General features: G+C 48.9%; 2 protein-coding genes across 5 annotated transcripts in view; both read right to left on the minus strand.

The window, feature by feature from the left end:
* SETD1A (SET domain containing 1A, histone lysine methyltransferase) overlaps positions 1-2,618 on the minus strand; it is a 33,155-nt gene extending 30,537 nt beyond the window's left edge. For 2 of the 4 annotated variants that reach the window (XM_088656359.1, XM_088656356.1), the window contains exons 1-2: positions 2,332-2,618; positions 472-590 (exon numbers count right to left, since the gene is read on the minus strand). The gene's annotated coding sequence lies outside the window, so the exon portion shown is untranslated. Of the gene's footprint in view, positions 1-471; positions 591-2,269 lie in introns of all 4 variants that reach the window. The other 2 variants (XM_088656357.1, XM_088656358.1) reach the window with 2 other exon arrangements.
* A 7,278-nt stretch (positions 2,619-9,896) lies between these two features.
* On the minus strand, positions 9,897-26,800 carry ORAI3 (ORAI calcium release-activated calcium modulator 3). The gene is made up of 2 exons (XM_035135941.3): positions 26,041-26,800; positions 9,897-13,592 (listed from the first exon to the last, which is right to left on the minus strand). The coding sequence occupies exons 1-2, from the start codon at positions 26,293-26,295 to the stop codon at positions 12,999-13,001; spliced, it is 849 nt and encodes a 282-aa protein (XP_034991832.2). The 5' UTR covers positions 26,296-26,800; the 3' UTR covers positions 9,897-12,998.
* Between the last annotated feature and the right edge of the window lie 376 nt (positions 26,801-27,176).

The following is a 27,176-nucleotide window of genomic DNA, read 5'->3' on the forward strand; positions in this document are numbered from 1 at the left end:
CACAGCCCTAGTTTAGAGTTGCCACACTGGTGGCAAACAGCTTTGCTAAAATAGGAGCAAGGGGACAAAATTATAATAATTACCCTGTGCAACTTATTTTCACACATATGCCTCCTTTAATAATATACTCCTTGAATGCGCCATAACTGAAATAACTGAGGTTGATGCCTGAAAAACATCACCTTGATAAATCTCTGGGTCTGACCTCAAAGTTATTTTCCCCCTTTTAACATATTTGAAAAATGTTAATTTAATACAGTATCCTGCTCTTATTCATATTCAACCTCCTATCGAATATGAAGAATGTAATTACCAGAACCACATGCCTTCTCTAAGTAGCATGCAAATTTGAGAAGCCCATCAATTTTAACCTTGCAACGTACTCATTGCATAAGAACAGACATATAGATCTCCAAATAAGTGCAGCACAAAGGGAATGCATGAAAGAAAAAGGCAGGAATAAAATTGTACCTGTTGTGGATTAGCTCGTCTGTGGTCAAGCTATTACAGCTGTGCGTTTTTTCTTCCTTCACAATAAAACCTGGATGAAGTTGGTTCAGTCCATAATGTGAAACACAACACTTGGGAAACTAGGAAGAAAGTACAGAAAGTGAATGTCAAAAAACAAAAGCAAATGATGGATTTGAATTTGCATAATGAAACATTCTCAGGCAGTAGAATAAAAAGACTTCCTTGGAAGATGACAGATGGCATGTTAGAATAGTGAATGCTGGGAATCAGGACTCCCAATTCTATCCCCTGGTGACATGTATTCCTCCTTACTTAAGAGGAAAAGTTACTTATATTCACAAATTAAAAATTAACCAAAATTATGCAACAATGCATTACCCTAAAAACTAAATTAAAGCAAGATGAAGCAATCTGCCTCCAGCTATAGGAAGACTGCATACTGTAAATTAAATTCTCAAAGTGGAATTACGAAATCCACAGCCCTCCTGTTCTGTTGGGGTATACCCTCAAAGTCCCCCCCCAATCTTCAGCTTTATCATCATCTTCCTCCTCATATTCAGCTCCTCCCCATCAATGGATTTCGTGATAAAAAGGCTTGCCCTAAGAATTATTTTCCCAGTCTACGTTTTTGTCATTCTGAGATGTGCCTCAAAGTCTTCACCTCTAATTTCCTTTGCAGTTAAAACATTGCAAGGTTTATCTGTTGTCGTCCCCGTCCCCCCCCCCCCGTTCTGAGTAAGCACTCATTTCAATATTCCTAACTTTCGTATTCCTCCTCTATCCTCTAAAGGCCTTACCTCTAAGCTTTACAATTTATCACGACCTTTTTCAACCTCTCTCCAAGCCATCCTGAGTTAATTGTTCCCATTTGTCAATGGGAGCGCTCTCTCTCTCTCTCTACAGTCCCTAAATACATCCATAAGTTCTCCCATTCTCACTGCCCATCTTCATCTTTCACAGAGTCATGCAGATATGGAAAATCTATTCCTCACAGACATATCTGCAACATCGCCCATTTCTACCATCCAGCCAATTGGTGGAGATCTCCCTTCTCCCCCTTCCCCTCTTCAAACCCTGTCAGATCATCCTTCCCTTTCAACCTCACCCTCAATGGACCGTTTCACTCTGCCTTGCTGCTCACGGGACCCCTCAAAACAATTTGATTCTCCTTCATTCCCCCCCCAAAAAACATCCCTCGTCAAATGCTCTCTCCTGCCCCTCAAAATGCCTCTTTCCCTATAGGAATTTTTTATTCCTATTCTATTCCGTAGCATCCGATGCCACCCACCGGGCCCTTCTTTCCATACCACGCCTCCTCCCGTTGTTTTGGGGAGGCTCGTTTCGCTTCCTAAATGCATGCCTCCAGCGGAGGGGGTGGGGAGAAAACTTCAGCACCCTCAGTAAGACACCCCAACCCCCTGCCATCCCGCCAATACCCCCTGGGCGCCCAGCCTGGTCAGCTGGAGGAGGAAGAGGAGGAGAGGCCTCCCTCCCAGGACCCCCTTCTCAAAAAGGCCTCTCCCACCTCCCCCCCAAAAAAACACCCATAGTGCCTCGTCCCTCCCCACACAGACTGCCCCCTCCCCAAATCCCTCTCTTCAGTTACAACCCCTCCCTTCCCCATCTGCCCTTTAGGGGGGTCCTCCCCTCCCTTCAGGTGCCCCGGCCCCGCCCACCCAATGCGCCCTCCTGCTCCCTCCCCCTCTCGCGCAAGGCCTTCTCTTCCCCGCCCCCCCCTCAACGCACCCGTCACTCGCGCGCGTTCTCCTCCTCCCCTCCTCCCCCCGCCGCCCCTCACCAGCGAAGGGGCTCGCGCGCTCCCCTCTCCGCCTCCCGCTCGCTCGCGTCACCTGCTCCTACCCGCTCCTCCTCCTCCCTTCTCTCCGGGGGCGCACGCGCGGCGACGGCGGCCCCCCCTCCTCCCTTCGTCCGGCCTCTCGCGCTCGTTCGCGCGCTGCCTCCCTCTTCCCCCGCGCGAGCTCTCTCTCTCTTTTTCTCCCTCGCGCTCTCGGCGACTCGCGCTGCTCCGCCGCTATTCTCGCCTCGCGACCTGTGAAGGGAGGACAAGGGGGGGAAAGAAAAGAGGGAAGGGGAAAAGGGTGACAACCCTCTGCCGCTGCCGACAGGGACCAGGGGGCGTGGCCAGAGCGCTCGGGCGAGACTCTCGGGCGAGACTCTCGCGAGAACCGCTGCTCCTCTCCTCACCACCACCCCGCCCTCCTCTCTATGGAGACGGTTTTGCCGGCTCTCCGGCTTCGTCGTCGCTGTTTGTTTGTTTTCCTGATCTGCGCTTTCGACACCGGGCTGTAAGAGGGGGAGGGAAAGACAATCCACCGTTCACAGAGTCACGCATTTCACTTCGTTTTCCAGTGCTTCCGTGTTGCTCCGCAGAACATTAGGTTGGTTGTTTTTTTTAAAACCCTTCTCTGGGTTTGTGTGTGTGTGTGTGTTTTCTGCGAACGTAGGATGGTGGCGAATCGTTCAATTCGAAATGACAACTAGACTTAAAAAATGGGTAGGGCGAAGATCTAGCCCGCGATTCTTTCCTCGCACATTCGTTGCTGGACCAACCAAATAAAACGAATTACGGTTACTGCATATGGTGGGTGCTTCGTACAGGTTAGGTAGCGTGGGACAGAGAAGATTGTTCTGCTGCTGAGAGTTTTCAAGGCGCCCAGACGACCAAAAAAAGGTGGTACCGACGAATCTGCGGAAGCGAAATCTAAAGTCGTTGTAACGGAATGGCAAACTTAGAAATGCGCATGACGCTTTCGCGACAAACAGTGAGATCGCTGCTATTTAACCCATTTAACAATTGTAATGAAGGTAACGTGGGTTGGGCCAGAAATTCTGAGTCTGCTTTGTCTTTCGGAAAAGGCCCATGTAAATAATTCGGCCCGAATCTACCGAATTGAAATCGCAGCTCCCCCAAAAGGTGGTACTGAGCTAACCGGAGTCGGCTTCTGTACTTTCGCCCGAAAACGAAACTGTACTAAAGCCTCTTAGCAGAGCACAGTCAGAAGAGCCAGTAAGAGAGATAACTATTCATCGGATTAATATTCGGCTATTTATTTATTTTTAAATACTGGTACGATAGTTGTTGAATATGCTCAGGCAAAGAAAAGAAACAGGTTTTGGTTTTTTAAAAAGCAATGTTTTCAATTCAGGTAATTTTGACACTTTGCAAAATATTTGTTAGAATAGGTGGTAACCATTTTTATTTTTAAGTAGTTGCAAAGGACAGTCCTGTTGTATGTCAACGATCAAAGGTTCTCTCCTCCAAACCAAGAAATTATTCCTGAATTCAAAATATAAACAATGAATACAGTATATGATGACTTGATTATATATATGCATGCACATACAGAATTTTCATTTAGGCTCGCTACATAATGAAGAAACATACATTTTGATTATGTCCCTAAATATAAGTACAAGCCTCTCAGCAATACTTACCGGTAGCTCAGTTGTTTGCTCATGCCCTTCTACTCTGCTTTATAGAGTGGTGAAAGACTGGAGAGAGATGATTACTCCATTTTTTGATAGCTGAGCCCTTTCTTCCATTTTCATACTTTGCAATACAGTATTTGAAAATTTCCAGGTGTAAATGTTGGTGAAAATTGTCATTTAAACAAAAACCTGATATTCTAAAATTTGGGCTGGAAAATCCCAGATTATGCTGAGATCCACATGATTTGCCATAGTTGAAAGTCTGGTGATAATATATTGATGACTGGCAATGTTCAGATATTTAGGTAACATCCCTTCCCCCCTGCCCCCACACAGTGGTTCAGCCTTACCCATTACTTCCTGTCAATGTATTTGAATTATTTATCTTCCCATTTTGTTTAAATGGTAAATAGAATTTGGGTTTATCATCACGTATGCAATGAGTCTGAATACCTTTGGGAAATGATGTGACATTTCTTGGCTAGGCCAACATCTGTCAAACCAGGGCCAAGCCAATGACACAGGATATTTTAATTTAATGATGTAAACGGAGTGTTTTGCTTCATAGTATTTCCTCCCATTTCCCCCCCCCCCCGCAAAAAGTGTTGGTTTTTTAAGCCGGTAAGAACAGAGGATAGAAGCTGAAATAATAAAACAAATAAGAGTCACCAACTGATACAGCAGACTTAAATGTCTGCTTCAACCTCTTCTGTCTTAAAAAGCAAGGTACAAATGAACTTGACCATGCCAATTCAATTTCCAGATATGTTTGAAACTCCCAAACTGAGAAAGAATTGTGCATTCATTTGTTTTTGCTTTTTTAAAAAATGTTTCCAGGGTCTTAAAGCTAAAGGCAGACACCCTATTTCTGTCAAAGGATTCCTTTCCCCCTTTTGAAAGCAGTACTGTACACAGTATTGAGATGTGGGCAGGACAGGGTTAAAGGAGTAGAGTGTGCTTTCCACCAGAGGGCACCACACGTTGTTTTCCACCAGAGGGCACCACACGTTCAGGTCTAAAAAATTAACCTCTGGCTGATCTCTACAAATACATAGGCAGGAACAGGAGGATTAGTGGCAGATTGGTTTTGACCCCTGTACCCTTCCACAAAGGTTGTGTGGCTATAACTCCATTGCAGAGCACATGGTTTGCATGCGTAAAGTCCCAGAATCTATCCCTGGCAACTCCCGATTCCTATGTGCCTCTCAGTGTGAACTAGATCAACTTGGTACGCTTCCAATGTTTTCAGACTATAATTCCCATCATCCTTGACAATTGGCCACAATGGCCAAGGCTGAGGAGAGTGATATACCCAAAGTATCTTGAGGGCCAGGAGTTCACCGCCCCCTGTTGATAGCTACTGCGCAATCTGCACGTGTCTAAAACCATTTTTCAATGGCAAGAGTTGCTACCTAGCCAAGGGGTAGCAAACATGGCACCATTCAGATGTAATTGGACTACAGGGGCCACGGATGCTGGGAATTGTAGTCCACATTGGAAGAGCGCCAGATCAGCTACACCCTTTCTGACACTTATTAGCCAGAACGTTCGTTTGCCCACACCCAAAGGTTGCAACTGCAGCAAAGGAGCGCGTTTGCAGGCTTTGTTGAATGTCCTTTCCCACTCCCTAAGCCTGGCAATGTTTCCCAACCTTGTGCCTCCAGCTGTTTTTGGACTACAACTCCCATCATCCCTAGCTAGCAAGACCAGTGGTCAGGAATGATGGGAATTGTAGTCCGAAAACAGCTAGAGGCACAAGGTTGGGAAACACTGCCCTAAGGAGTAACCACAGCAAATTCTAATGCACCCAGTTAAGAAGGCTGTGGAGACTGTGCTCCCCCCCCACCCAAGTTGTCAGTTGTTCCTGACCATTGTCAATGCTGTTTGGTGCTGATAAACAGCCTCGGCCCAGTATACCTGAAGGAGCATCTCCACCCCCATGGTTCAGCCCGGACACTGAGATCCAGCGCCGAGGGCCTTCTGGCAGTTCCCTCCCTGCGAGAAGTGAGGCTACAGGGAACTAGGCAGAGGGCCTTCTTGGTAGTGGCGCCCACCCTGTGGAACCACCTCCCTTCAGATGTCAAGGAGATAAAGAACTACATAACTTTTAGAAAACATCTGAAGGCAGCCCTGTATCGGGAAGTTTTTAATGTTTGGTGTTTTATTATGTTCCAATATATGCTGTAAGCTGACCAGAGTGGCTGGGGAAACCCAGCCAGATTGGGGGGGGGGGTTATCAGTAATAAATCATCATCATCACCATTATTATTGACGTTCCACATCTGGAGGGCAGCAGGTTCACTATCCCAGGATAACGGGGTGAAGATTCTGGGATGGGTGTTTACTTAGGCCTGATACCGCTCTGGCTACATCCACACGCATGAAAAGTGTGTACTTTGGAACCTGCATGGAAGCCCGAAGCTTGCCTGTTTTTCTCTTCCAACCCTTGGAAGGTACATACAGTAAATACTGTTTTTGTGCTTGTGTTTGTGTGCGTCTCAATCCCAGCCATCCTGTGTTCTTGCTCCCATCCAGCCTGGAACATTAATGAGACACTGTCTCAGCCCACTGCTGCTTTTGACCTTCTCTCTCCGTTTCTCAGGCCTTCTTGGCTTTTCCCCAGCTGGGACCAGGAGTATTCCCAGACAGCGTAAACATTTCACCAACCAGGGAGCACAGCCAGCGTTCAAAAGGGATTATATATATAGTTCAGCTCTTGTCCAGAAGGGAGAGGACGCTTGCGAGATCAAGAGTTGTCAAAGCCCCCCCCCCCAGGGGGGGAAAGAGAGAAATGTTCCAAAACAAGGAACGGAATGAGGAGAGGCAAAAGAGAGCCAGCTGTGGAGGCATTTCTGCAGCTTGAAAGGGCACACCAGTCCCCAGAGTGGTTTAACAATCAAGCCTTCCTTTCCAAGGGAACTCTGGGAATTCTAGTTCTGAGAAGGGAGCGGGAGTCTCCTAGCAACTCTCCACAGCTGCAAACTACAGTTTCCATGATACAGTGGGTACCTCGGTTTATGAACTTAATCCGTTCCGGAAGTCCGTTCTCAAACCAAAACTGTTCTTAAACCGAGGCTCGCTTTCCCAAATGAGGCTTCCCATCGCCAGTGCCCTTCCACCATTCGGATTCCATTCTTAGACCAAGGTAAAGTTCTCAAGCCAAGATACTATTTCCGGTTTTGCGGACTTTGTAAAGCAAATGGTTCTTAAACCGGACTGTTCTTAAACCGAGGTACCACTGTACTTTGGGGGAAGCCATGCCTGTTAAAAGTGACCTAAAGGCGCTTGACATGTCTGGTGTGGATGTGTCCTCGGGGCAGGACTAGGGGTGCCCAGGTCCAAATCCCCTCTCCTTGAATGATCTTGGGCCACTCATTCTCGGCCTAACCCACTTCGCAGGGTTGTTGTGAGGATAAAAGAACCATAGACACTGCCCTGAGTTAGCGCCTTGGAAGAAAGAGCAGAATATAAGTGCAATAATAAATGGTGCTGGAGGAGACTCTTGAGAGTCCCATGGACTGCAAGAAGATCAAACCTATCCATTCTTAAGGAAATCAGCCCTGAGTGCTCACTGGAAGAACAGATCGTGAAGCTGAGGCTCCAATACTTTGGCCACCTCATGAGAAGAGAAGACTCCCTGGAAAAGACCTTGATGTTGGGAAAGATGGAGGGCACTAGGAGAAGGGGACGACAGAGGACGAGATGGTTGGACAGTGTTCTCGAAGCTACGAACATGAGTTTGACCAAACTGCAGGAGGCAGTGCAAGACAGGAGTGCCTGGCGTGCTATGGTCCATGGGGTCACGAAGAGTCGGACACGACTAAACGACTAAACAACAACAACAATAAATGTATGCTCTTGCACCACTGCTTGCACTCATTTCAAGTACCGTACGTAGGTCTTTGGGAACAGTACTTTCTAGTAGATGGGAAACCTCTGCTGGTTCAGGCCAGAGGCCCATCTCACTTGGCACCATTATCACATTGCCTATGGGAAGATTGCCAACAGAACCTGAGTTCAATAGCGACCTTCCCCATCTAGTTCAACCCCCTGCAAGAATCTCAACACAGTTGCCCATCCAATCTGAAACCATCCTGGCTCCAACAGCAAAGCCCATCATTCAACTGTGCAAAGTAATTCCTGTTGCCTTTGCTGAATCTCCACAAATATTCACCTTTGCTAGGTCGCCCCAGGTTCTCGGGACTCTTGAGAGAGAGGGAGAATATCTTTTCTCTATTCATGCAGCCGCTTCATCATCAAGATATGCAGAGGTCCTTAACTCAGTTCCGTACGTCCTGTGTTAGATCAGGTGACAAACCACCCGGTGCTCAGCTGGTGGGGAGGTGTTTGGATTGGCAGAATCTCTTGCAGAAGACACAAGGCTATATACACTCAAATGAGCCTCATGAGACCTACAGGAAACTAGACCTGCAGGGTAAATGCCAATTCCACCCTTGCAGTCTGCAGCAGTGCAAGTCCATTCTGTCAGCTCCACATTCTGCCACCTAATTCTGCTGTTTTGTATAGATCCGGAGTGATTTCTTTAGAACAGAGTCAAAACGTTTAGAGAAAGGAGAAGTGGGCTGGAATGGCAATGGCAGGAAACGTGGGGCAAACATTAACAGATTGGGACATACTTTTAAAAAAACAAAACCACACAGCATTACACAGCACTTTGAGCAAATAAAAGAAGAAGAGAGAACTTAGGTTCAAAAAAAGAAATGGAAAGTCAGGCAACCACTAACTTCAAGAAGGCAGCTGAAAGGAAACCATATAGTGGTATTTTAAAAAATTTTTGTTGATCTCTTAAGAACAACAGGGGTTGCACATATGCAGTAGGTAAATATTTGGATATGCAAGTATCTGAGTTGCACACAGCTCCTGATCAGATATGATTAGACCTGTTTTGAGCATAATGCTAGCATTCACTATGCTAAACAGAAAACTGGTCCAAAAACAATTTGAGCAAATACACAATTGGATAACAAACTCTAAAAACAGAGTCCAGAACCTGCTCCAAGCAAAACTCGGCAGGGAGCATTCCTACCACAGGTGTGCTTGCACCTACCTTAAGAACAACAGTCGTTCGCTGCAAGCAGCAATTTCAGTACTACTCAACTTTGAGTAGCACCAACAGTGCTGAACAAGTACTTTATGCCTTCCAACTAGTGAGTAGAAGTGTCACTGAGGTTGGTATCTCGGCTCAACGGAGCCATTGGGCCGACTTGCCAGGCAAATGCTCCCACAGGTAACCAAAATCCCTGCATATAGAAAAGTAGCTGGCCAGGCTGAAGGCTAGGCTGGGAAATCCCTTTCTGTCCTAGCTTTCAACCTGCAGGGATATGTTTTTGTATATATGTTATTTCGTGGGAAAGAATATTTACACATTTCTGCCTTCTGAAATAGTACATATATGGTGCCGAAGCGCAGCTTGAAATAAATGTTGCTCACTTCCTTAGAAGAACAAAACACACACACACACACAAATACAAACAAAGAAAACGAAAAATGGCCAATTGTGGCTCACAATCGATAGTTCCCATAAAGTTAACCTGGACAACTTTTGCTTTTTTTCTTTCCTTAAAAAAAAAAAGTTTTATTTTTCATTTTAAAAATATACAGAATAAAAAGTGCCAGAAATTGGTCTCCCTTGCTCCACCAAGGGGAGAGTGGAACAGAAATACATGGTCAAGTGCATATTGAGACATACAGTGTGTTCTGCCCCCATGTGTGAAACACCCCCCCCCACCAGCCTCATGTGGCTAAATATGCTTAAAAGCCAAGGCAATGTCTGTCTTGAGGCATACAAGCTACTGAACTGGTGTGGCTAATAGTAAGCTTTTAACACCGACTCCATGGTTATTGGGACTCCAGTTCCCATCATTTCCTGACCATTAGGCATGTTGGCTGGGGCTGATGGGAGCCAGAGTCTAAGAAAGATGGTACCGCATTGGCTAGCCGGGATTTTTTTCCCCCAATTAGCCTATTATCAACGCTCGTTACTGTGCTGAATATTAGGCATTTCCGATTAGGCAAGTCTCTCCAGACACGTAGTAATACTGGCATGTGTTTTAATCTGGTTTTTAGCTTCCTGTTAATTGCTAATTGTTTTTTGAATGCTTTAATAGTCGTTTTTAACCGCTGTTTGCTAATAACATTTTATTCTTTTTTTGCAAACTGCTTTGAGGTTTTATTGCAGTCAAGCGGTGTATAAGCCTTGTAAAATAAATACATAAATAAAATGAACATTGTGCGCCAGGAAATAATCAGCAACACCCTTGACTGCCATCAGTCCTTTTCTCCTCTGCTGAGCTAACTCATCTCCGACAACTTTAGCGGCTCACTAGAAATGTGAATCGGCTTTTAACTATGGGTGTGTGCCCCCCACCCTCGCATCCAAAAGGCGTATTATTAAATAAATAAAACATCTGCAATGGTAGAGAACATGGAGAGGAGGAAAAGGTGTTTTAAATAAAAAGTCCTTCTTTGCCCATTCAAAAACTCTTGACTCTTCCCCCCCCACACACTCACAAAAGCTACTTTCCTGTAGGTCCCTATATCTCTTTTTAACTCATTGTGAGGGGAGGGGAGGGGAGCAGATGGCAGGAAGACTGATTTTGAGCAGATGATCATCCGAGGAGGAAACAGCAGTTCCTTAGCTCAACCAGAAGCAACTTACAGCTGCTTTACTTCCTTGTTTGTTTTTAAGAATGCATATCAGGCAATGTCTCGCTTTAAATATCCCGTCTATAAAAAATGAGTTGCGTCCTAACCTAGTGCAGGGTTATCAGACCTCATTGGGCCTGGGATTGTTAAGAAAATGTCATGGGTGCCAAATATATAAATACCCTTTCACAGATTAAAAAAACTGGTGATCAGAAATACACACACACACACACACAGGCTAAACACTGACACAACAAATAAAACAGATTTTTTAAAAGGCATCCCCACAACAAAAAAGGCCTCCACTAAAACCCTCATTTTAAAACTGAGAAAGGCAGGCCTTGGCAAAGAGGGTATATGAGGGAGACCTAACCTCTAGCCTGATCCAGCAAAGAGAACTCAAAGGCACATGTGGGCAGATGTGGGCCAAATCAGTGACTGCCACCACCTTTTTCAAAACTTGCTGGGAAAAGTTGCAAAGCTGGGCCAAATTTGCCCCCCTGCTCCTGACACTGGGGTCACCCCAAATTATAACAGCAGGCCTCTGAAGATCGCAGCCTAGGCTGGGTCGAGCAGGATGTCGGTGGGAACGGGAGATTGCTCAACGCCTTGGCCACAAGCTCCCATCGCAAGGATTTAGATACCTTTGTGATTCGGGGCCACATAAATAATTTGCTGTGTGGGGTCTCGTGATGAACAGTTCGCACACAAAGCGCTGATCTGTCTGCTTGTACGCAAGGGGCGTTTTGTAGGAACACAATGGATAACACCCTCCTCCCCCCAAAAAAAGAAGAAGCGGGAAAAAAGAACACCAGCAGCTGTGGGTGTTTCAGTTTCAGATATTCCTTCAAGTCGTCCGCTTCCTCCTCGTCCAACAAAAATATACCATTTCCCTTCAAGCCCAGCAGCAGAGGATAAACTGTCCTTCTATAGAGAAAAAGAACCGATCTTCAACACCACCCAAGGGAATGAGTCATTTTGAAAACATTCCCTTGCTCAATATCTGGAAAGCCAGGGTTTCTCTAGAAACTGCTGCCTGGGACCAGGGTCAGTGTGTGCGTTTTTCTCTTTCATTTGCGCACAAGACACACACCACTCTGCTAAAACTGTCCACATCCTTTCTCTTACCTCAGGAGCCGAGTGGTTCACTGCCGCCATTAGGCTGCATTCCCCCCCCCCCCACCTAGCTTTCTTTCCAGCACTGGGAGGAAGGGAAGATGTTGCCGTTGCTTAGCAACCCCCACTTCCAGAGCTGGTCCAGCCCTCGGCCAGCCAGTTCAGAAGCACACAGCCTGCGGTGGTGCTGATGGAAAACAACAGGGCGGCTAGCAGTGGCAACCAACAGAGCGGACAGGGCAGGAAAACGTGTGACTTCCGCAATGTTATTGGGCTCCCAACTCTTCTCAGGACTGCCAGCCAGAGATTGGTTCCTTAAGTTCAGAGGTCTTACAGGGAACATCAGCAACTAGTGGAGTAAAATAGTTTCCCTGTTTAGTCTAGCCAACTTTCTGGGGCCTACATGCTAGTGGTACGTGGGGCAAAAGTGGGCAGGCTCTGAATTTCTACCTTCATAAAGTAGGCCGATGGCTGTCCATGCACTCACATGTCTGCCCAGGAAAGGAAGAATCTTCGTCAGATTTCAAGGGCACATTCCAGCCAGGCAAGAACACTCAAGGAAGACGGGAAGCAGGACCAATGAGGAATGTGGTCTGGGAACAGGGGGAGTGGCCTACAGACAGCCCCCTGGGGGCCAGAAAGAGAGGCCTGGACTTGAACCCAGGGCCAGAGGTTCTCCATCCCTGCCATAGAGATATTCCTCCTGGGGTGAGGAGGAAGACAAATGGCAAGGCAGGTTGACTCGTTCAGACCCACCTACCCATTTTTTTTTTAAAATCCCAGCTCGTTTTGAGTGACACCTTTCTCTCTCTCTGGTTTTGCAGGGGACTGCAAGAGCGAACAAAGCCACAAGAAAACAAACCGCAACCAAATAAGCAAAGCCGCCACCCTTCTCCCAGGGGGCAAGTGCCGTCTCTTTACTCAAAGGCCTCGTTCGGTAAACATTTCAGTGCATCCTGAAAACTCCATTGGGCAGCGGGAATTTGGGCAGGGAATTCAACTTTGCAGCTCCTTTTCCGTTTCAAGAAATCCTTCTGCGTTCATATAACCTTTTCCTTTTTATTTTTTCCGGGGGACACGAAACAATTTTGTTATAAAGGTTGCGGGCGGAAGGAACGCCTTCCAAAAAAGCAAAAAAATAAAAATAGAGGAGAGGTCACAGCCACTTTTGATAAAGTTCCAACTGTGCCAGCGACTTCGCGGTCCCCCCAACCGAGCGGTATATGGGATGTCTGCAAGGCAGTCCCTCCTCTCCTGGAAAAAACAACCGTCCCAGGAGCCGTCAGCCACAAGCTTCACACCACCTGCAGCGCCGTGGCTTCTCCGTCGAGCTGGTACTTGATCTGGTTGAGTTCCTCTAGCTCCTGCTGGTGCCGGTCCGTTTTGTGTCCCACTAGCGAGCGGTAGAAATGCAACGCGAAGATGATGAAGACCACGCCCACCGGGACCATAATGATGGTGGAAGCCATGGCGGCATTCCACCCAGAGTTGTCCGGGGAGGCCGAAGTCGGGGCCGGGGCAGTGGCGTTGCCGCCGGAAGGGGCCGGCGGGGGGACGCAGCATTTCCGAGCGGCAGCAGCGGCGCTTCCGACGGGCAGGAACTTGACCCAGCAGATCAGCACCACCTCGGTGAGAAAGAGGAAGATCCCCAGGGCTGTGGAGAAGCCCCAGGCCAGCTCGATGTAGCGGTGCATGCGCTCGTGGGGGGACTCGTTGACTGAGTTGAGGTTGTGGATATTGCTGACGGCCTCGATGTTGGGCAGGATGCAGGTGCTGACCATGAGGGCAAAGAGGTGGACAGCCACCAGCACCGTAGTGCAGGCGCTGAACGCCACCAGCAGCTCCCGAGGGTAGTCGTAATCCTCCAGTTGCACCTCGACCATGGCAACCTAGGGGGGGAGAAAGGACACACAGACACACACAGAGATACACGCAAAATTAAGATCCGATAGCAAATAGGCTAGGGCCTATGCCAGTCACGCTCAGAAAAGTGTTAGAAACTCAGATATTTAAGCTTTCAGAAGGCAGCTCTATTTAGGGAAGCTTTTAATGTTTCCCTATTTTTGATTTATTTTTGATTTATTTTTAATGTTTCCCTATTTAGGGAAGCTTTTAATGGACACAGGTGACGCTGTGCGTTAAACCACAGAGCCTAGGGACTTGCTGATCAGAAGGTCGGCGGTTCGAATCCCCGCGACAGGGTGAGCTCCCTTTGCTCGGTCCCAGCTCCTGCCAACCTAGCAGTTCGAAAGCACGTCAAAGTGCAAGTAGATAAATACAGCAGGAAGGTAAATGGCGTTTCCGTGTGCTGCTCTGGTTCACCAGAAGCGGCTTAGTCATGCTGGCCACATGACCTGGAAGCTGTACGCCGGCTCCCTCGGCCAATAACGCGAGATGAGCGCACAACCCCAGAGTCGGTCACGACTGGACCTAATGGTCAGGGGTCCCTTTACCTTTACCTTAATGTTTAATAGATTATTGTATTTTAATGTTCTGTTGGAAGCCGCCCAGAGTGGCTGGGGAAACCCAGCCAGATTGGGCGGGGTATAAATAAATTATTATTATTATTATTATTATTATTATTATTATTACTCAATGGCACCTTAAAAAACACTTTCTCTGAAGGAGCAGGTCCATAGCTTGGGGGTACTCCTGGATCCTTTGCAGTCACTCGAGGCTCAGGCGGCTTCAATGGCCCGGAGTGCCTTCCATCAGCTTTGGCAGGTGGCCCAGCTACACCCCTATCCGGACAGGGATAGCCTAACTACCGTTGCCTATGCTCTGTTATCCTCAAGGTTAGATTACTGCAATGCGTTATACGTAGGGCTGCCTCTGAAGACGGTTTGGGAACTTCATCTAGTGCAGAATTCAATGGCCAGGTTGCTCACCAGAGCAAGATGGTTTGAGCATATTACACTCATCCTGGTCTGACTGCACTGGATACCAATTAGTTTCCGGGCCCAATTCAAAGTGCTGGTTTTGACCTGTAAAGCCTGAAATGGCTCAGGACCGCAATACCTCAAGGACCGCATCATTCCATATGAACCTAACCAGACCCTGAGATCACCTTCTGAGGCCTTCCTTTGTGTGCCTCCTCCTCAAGAGGTCCAGAGGGTGGCAACACGATAACAGGGCCTTCTCTGCAGTGGCTCCCCGTCTGTGGAATGTTCTTCCAAGGGAAGTTCGCCTAGTACCTTCATTACACACCTTTAGGCACCAGGCAAAGGTGTTCCTTTTAAACCAGGCCTTTGGTTGACCTATACCCTTTTGAAATGCGGCTCTTTTGTGGGGGGTGTTAGTGCGTTATTATTTTTATTTTTATTTTATATATTGTGATCTTTTCTGTGAACCACACTGAGACCTCCAGGTATAGGACGTTATATATACAGTGGTACCTTGGTTTAAGTACACAATTGGTTCCAGAAGTCTGTGCTTAACCTGAAGCGTACTTAACCTGAAGCGAGCTTTCCCATTGAAAGTAATGGGAAGTGGATTAATCCGTTCCAGACGGGTCCGCGGAGTACTTAAACTGAAAGTACTCAAACCAAAGCGATCTTTCCCATTGAAAGTAATGGAAAGTGGATTAATCCGTTCCAGACGGGTCCGCGGAGTACTTAAACTGAAAGTACTCAAACCGAAGCGAACTTAAACCGAGGTATGACTGTACAGTGGTACCTCGACACCCAAATGCCTTGACTTCCAAAGGTTTCGACTTCCGAAGTCGGCAAACCCAGAAGTATTTTCGCCGTGTGCGCGTTCTGTGCCTGCGCAGAAGCGGCATGCACGGTCTGCACATGCACAGAAGCGCAAAATCGCGCTTCGAGCATGCGCAAAATGGATGCTTCGACATCCGAAGGTTTCAACTTACGAAGAGCGCCACAGAACGGATCGCCTTCGTAAGTCGAGGTACCACTGTATTTGAGAAGGAGAAGGAGAAGAAGAAGAAGAAGAAGAAGAAGAAGAAGAAGAAGAAGAAGAAGAAGAAGAAGAAGAAGAAGAAGAAGTTGCTGTCATCACAACTGGGGCTGATGGGAGTCGGAGAGGCCCATGCTGGCTACCCCTGTGCTAAGCAGTCTGCGTGTTGGCTTAGGCCCAGAAAAACCAGGCAGGTTTTCTCAGAAGTTAAGCCCTGCTGAGTTCAAAGGGACTTGCTCTTGTGTTTAGGATAGCAGACTGAGTTTCTTTGGGATGAGGGAGCATCCAGGCTGCAGCGTCTTCCTATCAGGGGTTTTAGTTTCCAAAATAAAACAGAGCACGAGTGAAGAGAAACAGGCACTCCTAAAGCACGGAGCAAATCCAGCCACTCCTGTGTCAGATTCTGAGAGGAATTTGCAAAGCACCCCACCCAGAGGCTGCACCCCGCTTTCCAGTTAACCCCTGAAATAAACTCTCCGCTTTCTACCAATCTGTGCGGTTTCCACACACTTACTGGTTGCCCAGTCTAGAAACAGCCAGAGTCATGGCAGGGACATAAAGGGTCATTTGTCAACTTGAGGCAAGCACCACAGCTAAAATATGTGCTGCTATAGTGTTTTTGTGCATGCACAAAGCACTTCCAAAGAGATAGCTTAGTAATTCTCAGAACCACAGCCTCCTAATTCCAGCATTATTATCCCGATGTGGGAAGACAGGCCAAGGAGTCGTGGCCCCACAAATGTGTGATCGGTGCCTCTAGTTTTCAACTGAACGTGGCTGTTTGGAGCAGTGACTTGATATGGGACTAATATGGCTTGCCCCACAGATATCTGGGAAGCGGGTGAAGCAGCTCCTCCAGTATCTCTGCAGCTCCCATGTGGTGCTTTCAAAGAGAGCCAGTGTGGTGTAGCAGCTGAACTAGGGACTAGGATCTGGGAGACCAGAGTTCAAATCCCCACATAGCTCATTGGGTAGGCATGTCGCCAGCTCTCCCTCACGGGAGCGTTGTGAGGAAACAAAGAGGCGGCTTGCAGGAGGGCCACCTACCCTGCCTTGAGCTTCTGGGAGGAAAGGCAGAAAACACCTGGAAAATGAATGGCCTTTGGTGCCATTCCCCACGGCAACACACACAAAATTCAGCAGCTGAGGCAAAGACCCATCATGGCTGCCCTTAGAAGCGACATTCTTGCTAAACCCCAGCTTGACACCGGGACCCTTTGCAGGGATGGGGTGTGTGTGTGTGTGTGTGTCCCATATTCCCATTAGTTCACAGCTCCAGCTCTGGCTAGGATGCCAGGGCCTTGGCCGTTTCCCCAGAGAATGGGGATGGGGATTGGTTTGGGGGGGCAGAGGAGAGAGAGGTGGGGGGGGAATGGCAGAGGAAGGAAGGATTTAACCCACAGCAAAAGAGTTTCCCACAGCCTGGGAAGCAAAGCAGGAGCAAGAGGTTTAAGGAGCCCCCCCCCCGAGGGATGGGGTTAGGGAGCCCCTCCAAACAAACTGAAGCGTGGCCTTAAAAAACCCCGAGGGGCTGCTGCGTCACCGCAAACTAACCCCCTCCGACCTCGAAGCCCTGAGTCAAGTTACGTTGGGAGGGAGGCAGTGGCGGCCGAGGGCTTATTTTCAGAAAGTGGGCCACATTAAACCGAGTGATGACAGCTGGCAGGCAAGGGCCCTACGAGGCAGCACGTGCCACAGACTCAGCTGGAGGTGACAGGGAATGAATGGAAGGAATTGGAAAGTCAGGGGGGAAGGGGTGGCGGGGACCCACAGCCAGGGTTCAACACACACTCACACACACCCATTGCAGTCTGCTCCTGCAAGGCCTGGCCCTACAACGGCCAGGCTCTATTTTCTTCTCAGACATCCTGGCCCAAAAAATGTGCAGTGACTCAAGAGCATGTGCAAAGCGTGAATTTTATTTCTAAGGCGGTGGTTCTCATTCCCGCCCCCCGGGCCACACATTCAGAATAAAAAGGTGCTCACGTCGCCCCAATTTTTTTATTAATAAGACAGACACTGGAAAACAAAAGGAAGCAACTCCTAGCAGTGCTTGGTCTCAACGGAGAACACAACTATTTTATAATATGATCATAAAGTATAAAATGAGGCTGCTACAAAAGAACATGGATCACTGCCAAAATATAATTATGAACGAGCCTCTTACATATGTACTTTAAGTATGTATACAAGCTCGGTGAGAGGTGTGAGCTTGCTTTTGCCGGGTAATCTCATTTATATTAGGTCTAATATGAGACTCCCATTCTCGTTTCCTCATCAACACAAAGAAGCCTTTCTCTTTTCTGATCTTTCATATTTGTCAAGACTTGAAAATCCCTGTTCACAGCAATATGCAGTGGAGAACTGTGGAAGAATAGCCAATTGCTCTTGAAGAGGCGCGTGGGTAGTTTCTGGCTATACATCCGTACCTTGGAAGTCAAACGGAATCCATTCCAGAAGTCCGTTCGACTTCCAAAACGTTCGAAAACCAAATTGTGGCTTCTGATTGGCTGCAGGAAGCTCCTGTAGCCAATCAGAAGCCCCGCCAGACATTCAGGTTCCAAAAGAACGTTCACAAACAGGAACAATCACTTCCGGGTTTGTGGCATTTGGGAGCCAAAACGTCCAGGGCGTTCAGAATCCAAGGTACGACTATATATCCCCCCCAAAAAAAAAATATTTTGATACTATACTGCACTGAAATGTTGAAATGTTTCTTTGATTGTCCTTGAATTTCACCCCTCCTCCTTTGAGAACCACTGACTAAGGAAAGAGATCCTCATCTCAACGTCTCCCTACACCCGCTGGAAACACATTACGGCGTCTTAATAATTGAGTATTAAATGCTATGCAAAACCGAAAAACCCCAATAGACGCATGTTAGCTTCGGGGGCCACAGGACTGCTGGCTAGGTGGCAGCAGCTGTGGCCTACTCAGCCTTGGAACCTATCAAGTGCCTCTGAGCATATGCAGAGTGCCTCCCATGTGCAGAGTGAGGAAGACTGACAGGAGAGGTATGGCTAAGGGATATCCAACATGGCAACCTCCAGATGTCGACGGGCCCTCGCCCAACTCCCATCCGCACAAAGTTGGGGGGTGATGGGAATTGTAGTCCAGCACCATGGACTACCCCTGCGTTAGGCCCAGAAGAAAGCTATGGCTCGATCTGCAGGAAATGTTGTGCATTGCTTGGAGGGGAGGAAAGGAGGCTCCCTCACGCAGCTCCCTGCTCTAACCACTACACCACACTCCCGCTGCCCTTTGGCCCCCAGGACTTCCTGCTTTAAGAGTGGGCCAAATGACAAAGCTCGTGGCCAGAGTTCCCCACACCCGCTCTGAGCCTCGTTGGGAGGTCCCTTTTGAGAGCGACTGGCCGAGAAACCCAGAATATCGGCTCAGTCAGGTACAAAGGGTCACTGAGGGATTTTGACCAAGCCAACTCTTGGCTCCTGCAGCCCAGCGAGGGCCTCCTGCCAGCAGCCGCCCTGTTCACAAGCTCTAGGAAACTCACAAACAAAAAAAAGCAGAGAGCCCCCAATGCACATTTGCCTCGCCATCGTTCCTCGGAAGCCCAAGCCAAAAATGTTTGTGCGCCTCTGAGGCAAATTATGTGTGCAAGGCACACTCACCAGGGTCACACGCCGTCTCCCAAGCAAGACTAGGCTAGAAGCCCCCCAAATTGCTTCAAAAAATGTGAGGTGCAGGCCACAGGCATGCCTGGAAGTACGTGGGAACTGCCTGCGCTTTGTCCATTGAAGGAGAACTCCTCTCTGCATGTGCCCAGAGGCACTCTGCTCTCATACGATTTCGCCTGCTGCAGGGCCGAGGCTTGAAAACAGACTTTCTAGGGCTCGAAGGCGGTTCTGCCGTGACCCACAATTTCCAGGTGACCTTAAACCAGCGATTCAGCCCCCCTAAGGGAGAAAGTCCCCGTTCATAAACAAAGCAGTACAGAGGACGCTCTGGGTGCACTCAGAGGGCCTCACGGGGATCCTTACGACAACCATGCGAGGTAAGCCAGTGACCTTCCCCGCTCTCCCCCCGGCCAATCATATTACAGGGCAGGGGGTGAGGGCCTGTGGCAGCTTGCCTAAGCAGAGGCGAGATTCGAACTTAAGACTTCTACACCTCAAAGCCCAAGCATCATAGCCACCAGCCTTCCATTTCCAATCCGCCCACCCCACGCCGCCACCCCCAAACCAAATGGCGCTCCCGTCAGAGAAGAGCCCTCTTCGGGTTGCATTTCACAAGCTCCCCCACCCCAAAAAACTGGTCCTGAAATAGGCCTTGCAGCCGGTCTCCCTTCTTAGATCCTCCCTTCCCTGACTAAGCTCCCCTTGTTGCTTTGGTTACAAGCAAATGAGATCACGCCGTGCGGAATGCAGTTTTGCCTTGGGACCTGGCTGGCCAAAGAGGCAGGGAATCTAAATGTGCCAGGCCTGTGCTGCGATTTCTCCCTTTCAAGCCCACCTTCCTTTCAAGGGAGCCTGGGGCGGCTCGGGTACGTCGGCCCCACACCCCTGCTCCTATACTCCTGCGACAACCCTGCAAGGTGGGTTGGGCCTGGAACGGCTATCTGGAGGTCAGCTTTGCGCCTAAGTGGGGATTAGAAAAGTCCAAACCTCCGCAGTTTGTAAAGTCCAGCACCTTAACACAGGTAGAGAAAGTGACGGCAGTGCACCTTTTTAAAACGGGCCAATTTGGGGCTAGGGCAAAGGACCACAGGCCAGGGCAACCACAATAGGAAGGAACAGATGGAGGAGAAATGGGAGCAGCCTTCACATCTACGCTTGCAATGGGTAATGGGAAAATAAGCCCCTTGGGACTCAGGATTTTATTTCCAAGTACAGTAGACACGCCTGGGATTCGGCTGCGTTAAAAATCCATGCAGCCAATTTCGCCTTGGGTATCAGTTAACTACCTACCTCAGTTCAAGCCATCTGTGCTATTTGCCCATTCATTCAGGCAAAATATGGGGGTCATATTACAGCCCTATAGCAAAGCAGTAGGGCTGTAGCTCAGTGGCAGAGCGTGCCAAGGAGGCACTGGGTTCAATCCCCAGCTCCTCCAGACAGGACTGGGAGAAACGTCAGCCAGAATTTTTGGAGAGAAGCTGCCAGTCAGTGTAAACAGTACTGAGGCTGATGGGCTGGCAGAAGCAAGCTCCCTGGAGATGCTGGAGGTTCTGCTTGCAGAGCAAGAGGCTCTGCCCTTCGGCCACGGTCTCTTCCCCACCCACAAAGCAACAGACTTTTGTGGGGTTATTTACACCAGGCACCCCCAAACTGCGGCCCTCCAGATGTTTTGGCCTACAACTCCCATGATCCCTAGCTAACAGGACCAGTGGTCAGGGAAGATGGGAATTGTAGTCCAAAACATCTGGAGGGCCGAAGTTTGGGGGTGCCTGATTTACACAGGTGCCATAATGCTGCCCTGCCTGCCACCTCACAGGGTTGCTGTAAAGGAGAACGTACGATGTGCCGTACTTACAATAGCCTTATTAACGACAACTGAAAAAGGCAAGAGATAAGGTGGTCTACTGGGGGGGGGGGGAGAGAATTTGGTGATGGTTGATAGGACTGATGGTCACACAGGGACCAGGGCTCAAAACGGAAGGACAAGGAATGAATAAACACACACCCTCAAGCACAGATACGTATGCAAACATTTTGTGCACTGATATTCCAGTGAGGATTTCAGTCATGTCCAACAGGTAGATCGTGATCTACTGGTAGATCATGGGGTGTTCCGGGTAGAACCTGGTTGATCTCTGGCCCCCCAGCAATCTCCTTAGAAAAAAGCAAAACAAAAAACAAAAAAACCCAACAACTTTGGCTTTCTAAAAAAGCTCCACAACTTTGCCTTTCTCCAAAAACCTCCACAACTTTTGCTTCCCAAAAAAGCTCAAAAACTTTGGGTAGATCACTGCTAGTTTTTTTAACAATGGGTAGATCACTGCCAGTTTTTTAATACTGTGAGTAGATCGCAGTCTATTGGGAGCTGGACATTCCTGCTTTAAAAGGAGCTAGTTGGTCTCCCCCCCCAGATGCTGCTGGGTTTTGGATTGCAAGCAGGAGCCTACAGGATATAGGGTGTGGCGCTCTTGAAAGAAAGTTTACCTAAGGTGGGAGAAGGCTGGAATCTGCTGGATAGGATGGGCGGCCCAGGATCACAGGAAGAAAAGAAAGCAGAGGAAAATCGTCCATGGCTGGGTCCATGCAAGAACCGCTTATGCCAACAGCATGGTTTTAAATGCGGAAACTTCCATCAGATACAGCACGCGCGTGTGTAATCATCCCCATATCACCACCATCCTGTTCTCAGTCCTTCTATTTCCGATGTTCAGGCTGTGTGTGTCGCTGCTTAACCAGCCACCCACAAGAGCGAGACGTCAGCAGCTTTCTAAGAAAGTCAGTTGGGGTGGGGATCTTGAGAGGGTGAGGGCTGATCATGCCAAGTAGTAGACACAGAATGCTAACTGTGTGTGAGTGGCTTTGGATCAGAAGCACTTCACGCTGCAACATTTTGTTGCGAGTCCCCAACTATACAGACTGTATTTACAACCACTGCTATTGAAGAATGGCGGCATCTTAAGCCAAGCGCTTCCAGTCCCAGGTAGAATGCCTTTCTCTCACCCTGCTAAATACCTCAAGGCAACACATCCATGAGCATGTGCAGAGTGCCTTTCCTTTGGAAAAGGAGTTTAACAAGGGTTGTTGTTGCGCTTTTTTCCTAAGGGACCTAAAAGCACATTGCTGCTAAGTATAATTCCCTTCTGACCAGAAGCAATTATTTTCGTAAGGGCAGCATATCAATGAAAGGAGGATCTTTAAACTGCATGCTGTTTTTGTTTTTTAAACACAAACAAACATTAAATACACACACATGCGATATTTTGTCCAACTTTGCATCCTTCTTTCTGGTAAAACCACAAAGGTAAACTCTACCCAAATGGTGGTGCCGTTTTGCCACTTTCCACATGGCCGAGTCCTTTCGTATGCCCCACTTACGAAACACCCCAAAGCGGAAGTTTAAACCACATTTGAGATGCTTAATTCCAGGAGAATCCATGTGAAAGGGAGAAAAGGGGAAGCAAACGAGAGTTTCGGGTCACCAGAAAGTTTTTTTTTAAAAAAAAAAAGTATGCAAGTTTTTGGGTTGCAAAGAGCAGCCTGAACTTGCACATTTTAAAACCAAATTACATGGGCATCTTCCTTTAGATGTCCCCCCCGCCCCAAATAGTTGTCCATCTGTGTAATTTCATTTTAATTTCCTGTCCCGTTTCCCTCTTCCACCAACCTTGCCTGCCTCTTTTCTAGATGCTTTTGTTTTGGCAATCAGCAGGCTGAAATATTGGCCAAGGCACTCATTTGCCTGTAAGCAAATATCCCCAGGCTGACTTCACCCATTTGGGCATTTCTCATATCTGGGAGTTCTGTCTGGAATTAGTAAGACATTTGTTACACACTCAGTGTGTCTCTTAAGAAGCTTCCAAGCAATCCTGTTCTCAGTTAAACATATATATATTATTCTGGTGGTGGCGGGAGGGGGACAAGGGCAAGGTTAAAAAAAACCAAAGAAGGATGCTTTGAGAAAATGCAATGCACAGCACTCCACTCTCCAAGCTGAATTCACTGCGTATGCTCATTTGGAGCCAATTTGTAGATGCTTATAAATAATAAAAACAACAAGGGCTGTATAATGACCATTAGGAATTGCAGAGCAAGTTTTGAACCCAGCTCTGCCTCTAATTTTTGAGGCACTGGCAATGTGGACTGGCAAGTGGGCTATGGGCCCATGACAGTTTGATGTAGGGTGGCACCCACACACAGATTCAGGCACACAGCTGGTCAGGCTTGTCGGAGACAGAAAAGCCCACAAGTGCTTCTCTTCTTTCCTGGCTGCAAAATACAGTAACAAGAAACCTTCCACAGCACCTAAAAAGCAGCCGCTTCACTCTGCCTAATGGTAGGGCCGGCCTGACAACTGGAGTCATGCCTCCTGCTTGTGGGTTTCACATAGGCAGTGTCTGGTTGGCCACTGTCTGAACAGAATGATGGACTTAGATGGGCCTCTGGCCTGATCCTGCCGCAGGGCTCTTCTTAGGAGAGCAGGGTTCAGTTCCCCACTCAGTCCTGCAAGGTGACTCTGAGCCAGTCACTCTCTCGAAGCCTAACCCACCTCACAGGGTTGTTGTGAACATAAAACGGGTTGGGAAGGAAAACCCTGCACCCTAGCCTCTTGGAAGAAAATGTGGGATGTGTAATTTTTTTTATAAAAAAAAAGTACAGTAGTACCTCGGTTTTTCGAACATAATCCGTTCCGGAAGACCATTTGAGTTCCGAAATGTTTGTCAACGGAGACGTTCAAAAACCAAGCTACCACCGAAATGGGAATTATTTTACACAATATGCTGGGGACAAAGGTGGCAATTCTAAGCATTCAATGAACTGCGAGGGAGCCACAATTTGGTGGTTAACGTGGATTGAGGGGTTCTCTGTGCATGCTCAGACACCCTCTCTCCTTCTGATGCATGGCAGAATCCCTGGCGTTCTGAGGTTAAGCCCTACGAGCAAATAAGAGTTGTGGAGAAGAACTTAGAGAGGGAGGCTCAAGATGGCTCCAAAACGCAGAGGGAGCCTCGCATGACAGCGAACATAAATCCAAGTCCAGAGAATATTTTCAAAGTATGTGGGAAAGACAGATCCCTTTCCAAGACACCCAGGATCTGAATTCCAGTCACATTACAGCACACACCAAATTCTTAAGCACATCAAAAGGCTGTCTTATTGTGGCATAAGCTTTTGTGGACACAAACAGGTGCACTTAGGGCCCCTTTGAACATCTGGGGTGCATTCCAAGGCGGACATACTGCTTCATTTCAAGTCAGTAAATGTCCCACAACTTCCTGATGAAATCCTGTATTTTCTTTTTTTATTATTCCAAAAATGTTCGGGTTGGATTTTTTTGTACTATAGCATCGGAATGCACCTCCAGATGGCAATAATGAAGCAGAAAGAAGCGTGGGCACTACAGTTTAAACCCATCACTAATGTGCCGTCATTGCATCCATGGCATATATGCACTTGCAAAACAAAAAACGGGGGGGAAACCAACCACCACCCAATATCTGGAAGGGACTACTGGTCCACAGAAACATGTGGCACAACAAAAGCTCTGGCCTTTAAAATGCCACAAGACTCTTTGGGGTGGTTTGCATATCTGTTTGGAGGGAGAATAGGCCAGATGGTTTTGAGGTCTCTCTCCAAATCAACATCAAATTCCCCAGCTGGTGGCTTAGTTTTTTTAGCTCAGCGGCAAGTCAGCACTCCCGAATCTGTCTTCTCTTGCAAGGATCGGGCCCTGTTCCTACATGCTCACTGCAGCTGAACAACAGCCGCACAGAAGGGCCACTAAGGTGAAACCATCTCAAGCTTTCCACCATATTTTGGAAAGAATAAGCGAGGATGAGAGAGAGGGAGAGAGAGGGAGAGAGAGAGAGAAGAATCTACCATAATGGGGCGACCACACCTAACTTCTCTGCTCCAACTCCCATGCCAGTCCTCATGTGTCCTGCATGGAACCGCTCTGAAAAGACCTGATCCTGCTTTACAACATCCTTTTTAAAAAAGGAGATTTTGGTCAAAACTCCTGGGCTCTTTTCATAACTCTGGGAAGCACCTCACAAGCTAGGGAGTGAGACAGGAGATCGAAGTCTGCAATAGTTAGTGTATACTAGGATTATCTGGGACAAGGGAAGCAATGACCAGTGGTTAGTGCAGTGAGGTGTCCAGGTTCTCCTTGGAGGAGAAAACCGTAAGCAGGCTTAGCAGGGTGTGAAAAGGCAGCAGGGCCCATAAGTTCTTTAGAAACTGAGCACAGTGCCTAGTGGTTACATCCATGGAACAAGAGCTGCTGCTTCTGTGTTCTCTGGGCAATGTAAGGGATGCACCCAGTTAGGAAGAATTATGGCCAGTGGATCAGCAGGTCTGGGTTAATTCTTGGCCGGAGTGGGGTGGGGTGGAGTGGAGAAGCACAGTTACAACGGTTTCCCAAACCTGGGTCTCCAGCTGTTTGGGGACTACAATTCCCATCATCCCTGACCACAGGGATGGTGTAGTCCCAAAAACAGCCAAGTTTGGGAAACCCTTGTTAGAAACACAGCAGTGTAGAGTTGGAAGGGAACCCGAGGGTCATCTAGTCCAACCCGCGCCAAGGAATATCAGAGTAGCCTTCGCCAACCTGGCGCCCTCCATGTGCTCTGGACGGTGGCTCCCACCAGCCCTGGGCGGGACGGGCGCTGCCAGACCAAAACCTCGTTTGTGTAGGAGGAGGGCGCCCCGGGGGACCTGGCGGAGGCTGGGTGGGAACCCCCCCCCCCGGCGGGCTCTATCCTTGCCAAACCCAGGGGTCTCTCCTTACCATGGCGAAGCCGGAGAGCAGCGCCGAGGTGCGGCTGGACGCCTTGAGCTTGGCCCGGCTGAGGTAGAGGCGGCGCCAGTTGAGCGCATGCAGCGAGTGCTGGTTGGCGCTCATGAGCTCTAGGTAGCTCCGACGGACGAACTCGCGGTACGTGGCCGAGACGCCCAGCGTCTCCGAGGCCTCGGGGTTCAACGGCTCCCGCTCGCCGTCCGCCCCGTCGCCGTCCGCCCCCTCGGAGCCGCCGGCCGCCTTCATCAGTCCCGGAGGAAGAGGGCAGCGGGGCCGGGCGCGGCGCGGAGGGACAAGCAGCAGCAGCAGCAGCAACGCTGGCCGAGGGGGCAGAAGTTGGGGGGCTGGAAGGGGCGGGCAAACTCCGAGGTGCTGCGAGGAGGGAATAGAGGGGGCGCAAATAGGGATGGGGGCGGAACCCACAGAGGAGATGGGATAAGCGGGGGGGGGAGCGGGGAGAAAGTAACTGCCAGGTGTTTAGCCGGTCATAGGTTGGAGGGGGCGACCGGAAAGGAAAGTGTGGGGGAGGCGCCCTCCTCAAATTGGGGAGAGGGGGCAGCGGGAAGTGGGGGCGCGGCGAGACCCGCGAAGCTAAAAAGGAGGAGGCGGGGAGGGGTGGGTGGGAAGGAGGGCAGAAAAGAGGGGCGTCGGGGAACAGAGGAGGGGAAGCACCGTTGGCGGGAGAGAGCGCGGATCCGACGCCGCGCCGGGGCGAAGAAAGTTGCGATTCGCTCGGGCGGCGGGGCTGGGCTTGAGAAGGCGGGCGCGAAGGGAGGAGGGGGGGAGTTAGGGAGGGAAGGAGGGCGGGGAAAGAGAGGGAGGGAGGAAGAAAGAGAAACAGGAGTTTGCTTTGGCCGCTTTTAAAGGGGAAGTAGCGACGCGGCAAAGATCCGTTTCCTTTTCGCGAACGTGGCTCCCGCCGCCGCCTCGATTTTATCCTCCCAACAGCCCTGCGAGGTAGGAGAGGCGCGGTGAGACTCAGCATTGCGAAGCGGAGCCTGGTCTGCAGGAAGCGGGACCGTCCGGGGCGGAGAGTGTCACGGCGCAGGCCCTGTGCAGGATTACTCAGAAGTAAGCCCCTTGGAGCTCCGTGCAACTCGCTTATCGGAAGGGGCAGTAAAAGGGAT

Source organism: Zootoca vivipara, chromosome 12 (genome assembly GCF_965207765.1).
Source record: "Zootoca vivipara chromosome 12, rZooViv2.hap1.1, whole genome shotgun sequence".
In the NCBI taxonomy this organism is placed as follows: Eukaryota; Metazoa; Chordata; class Lepidosauria; order Squamata; family Lacertidae; genus Zootoca; species Zootoca vivipara.

What these genes read in the sequence shown, in the direction of transcription:
- ORAI3 (XM_035135941.3), bottom strand. Translation starts at nt 26,295, where the DNA reads ATGAAGGCGGCCGGCGGCTCCGAGGGGGCGGACGGCGACGGGGCGGAC. An exon ending in TGCTCTCCGGCTTCGCCATG is followed by an intron (nt 13,593 to 26,040) that starts GTAAGGAGAGAC and finishes CTCCCCCCCTAG; the next exon opens with GTTGCCATGGTCGAGGTGCA.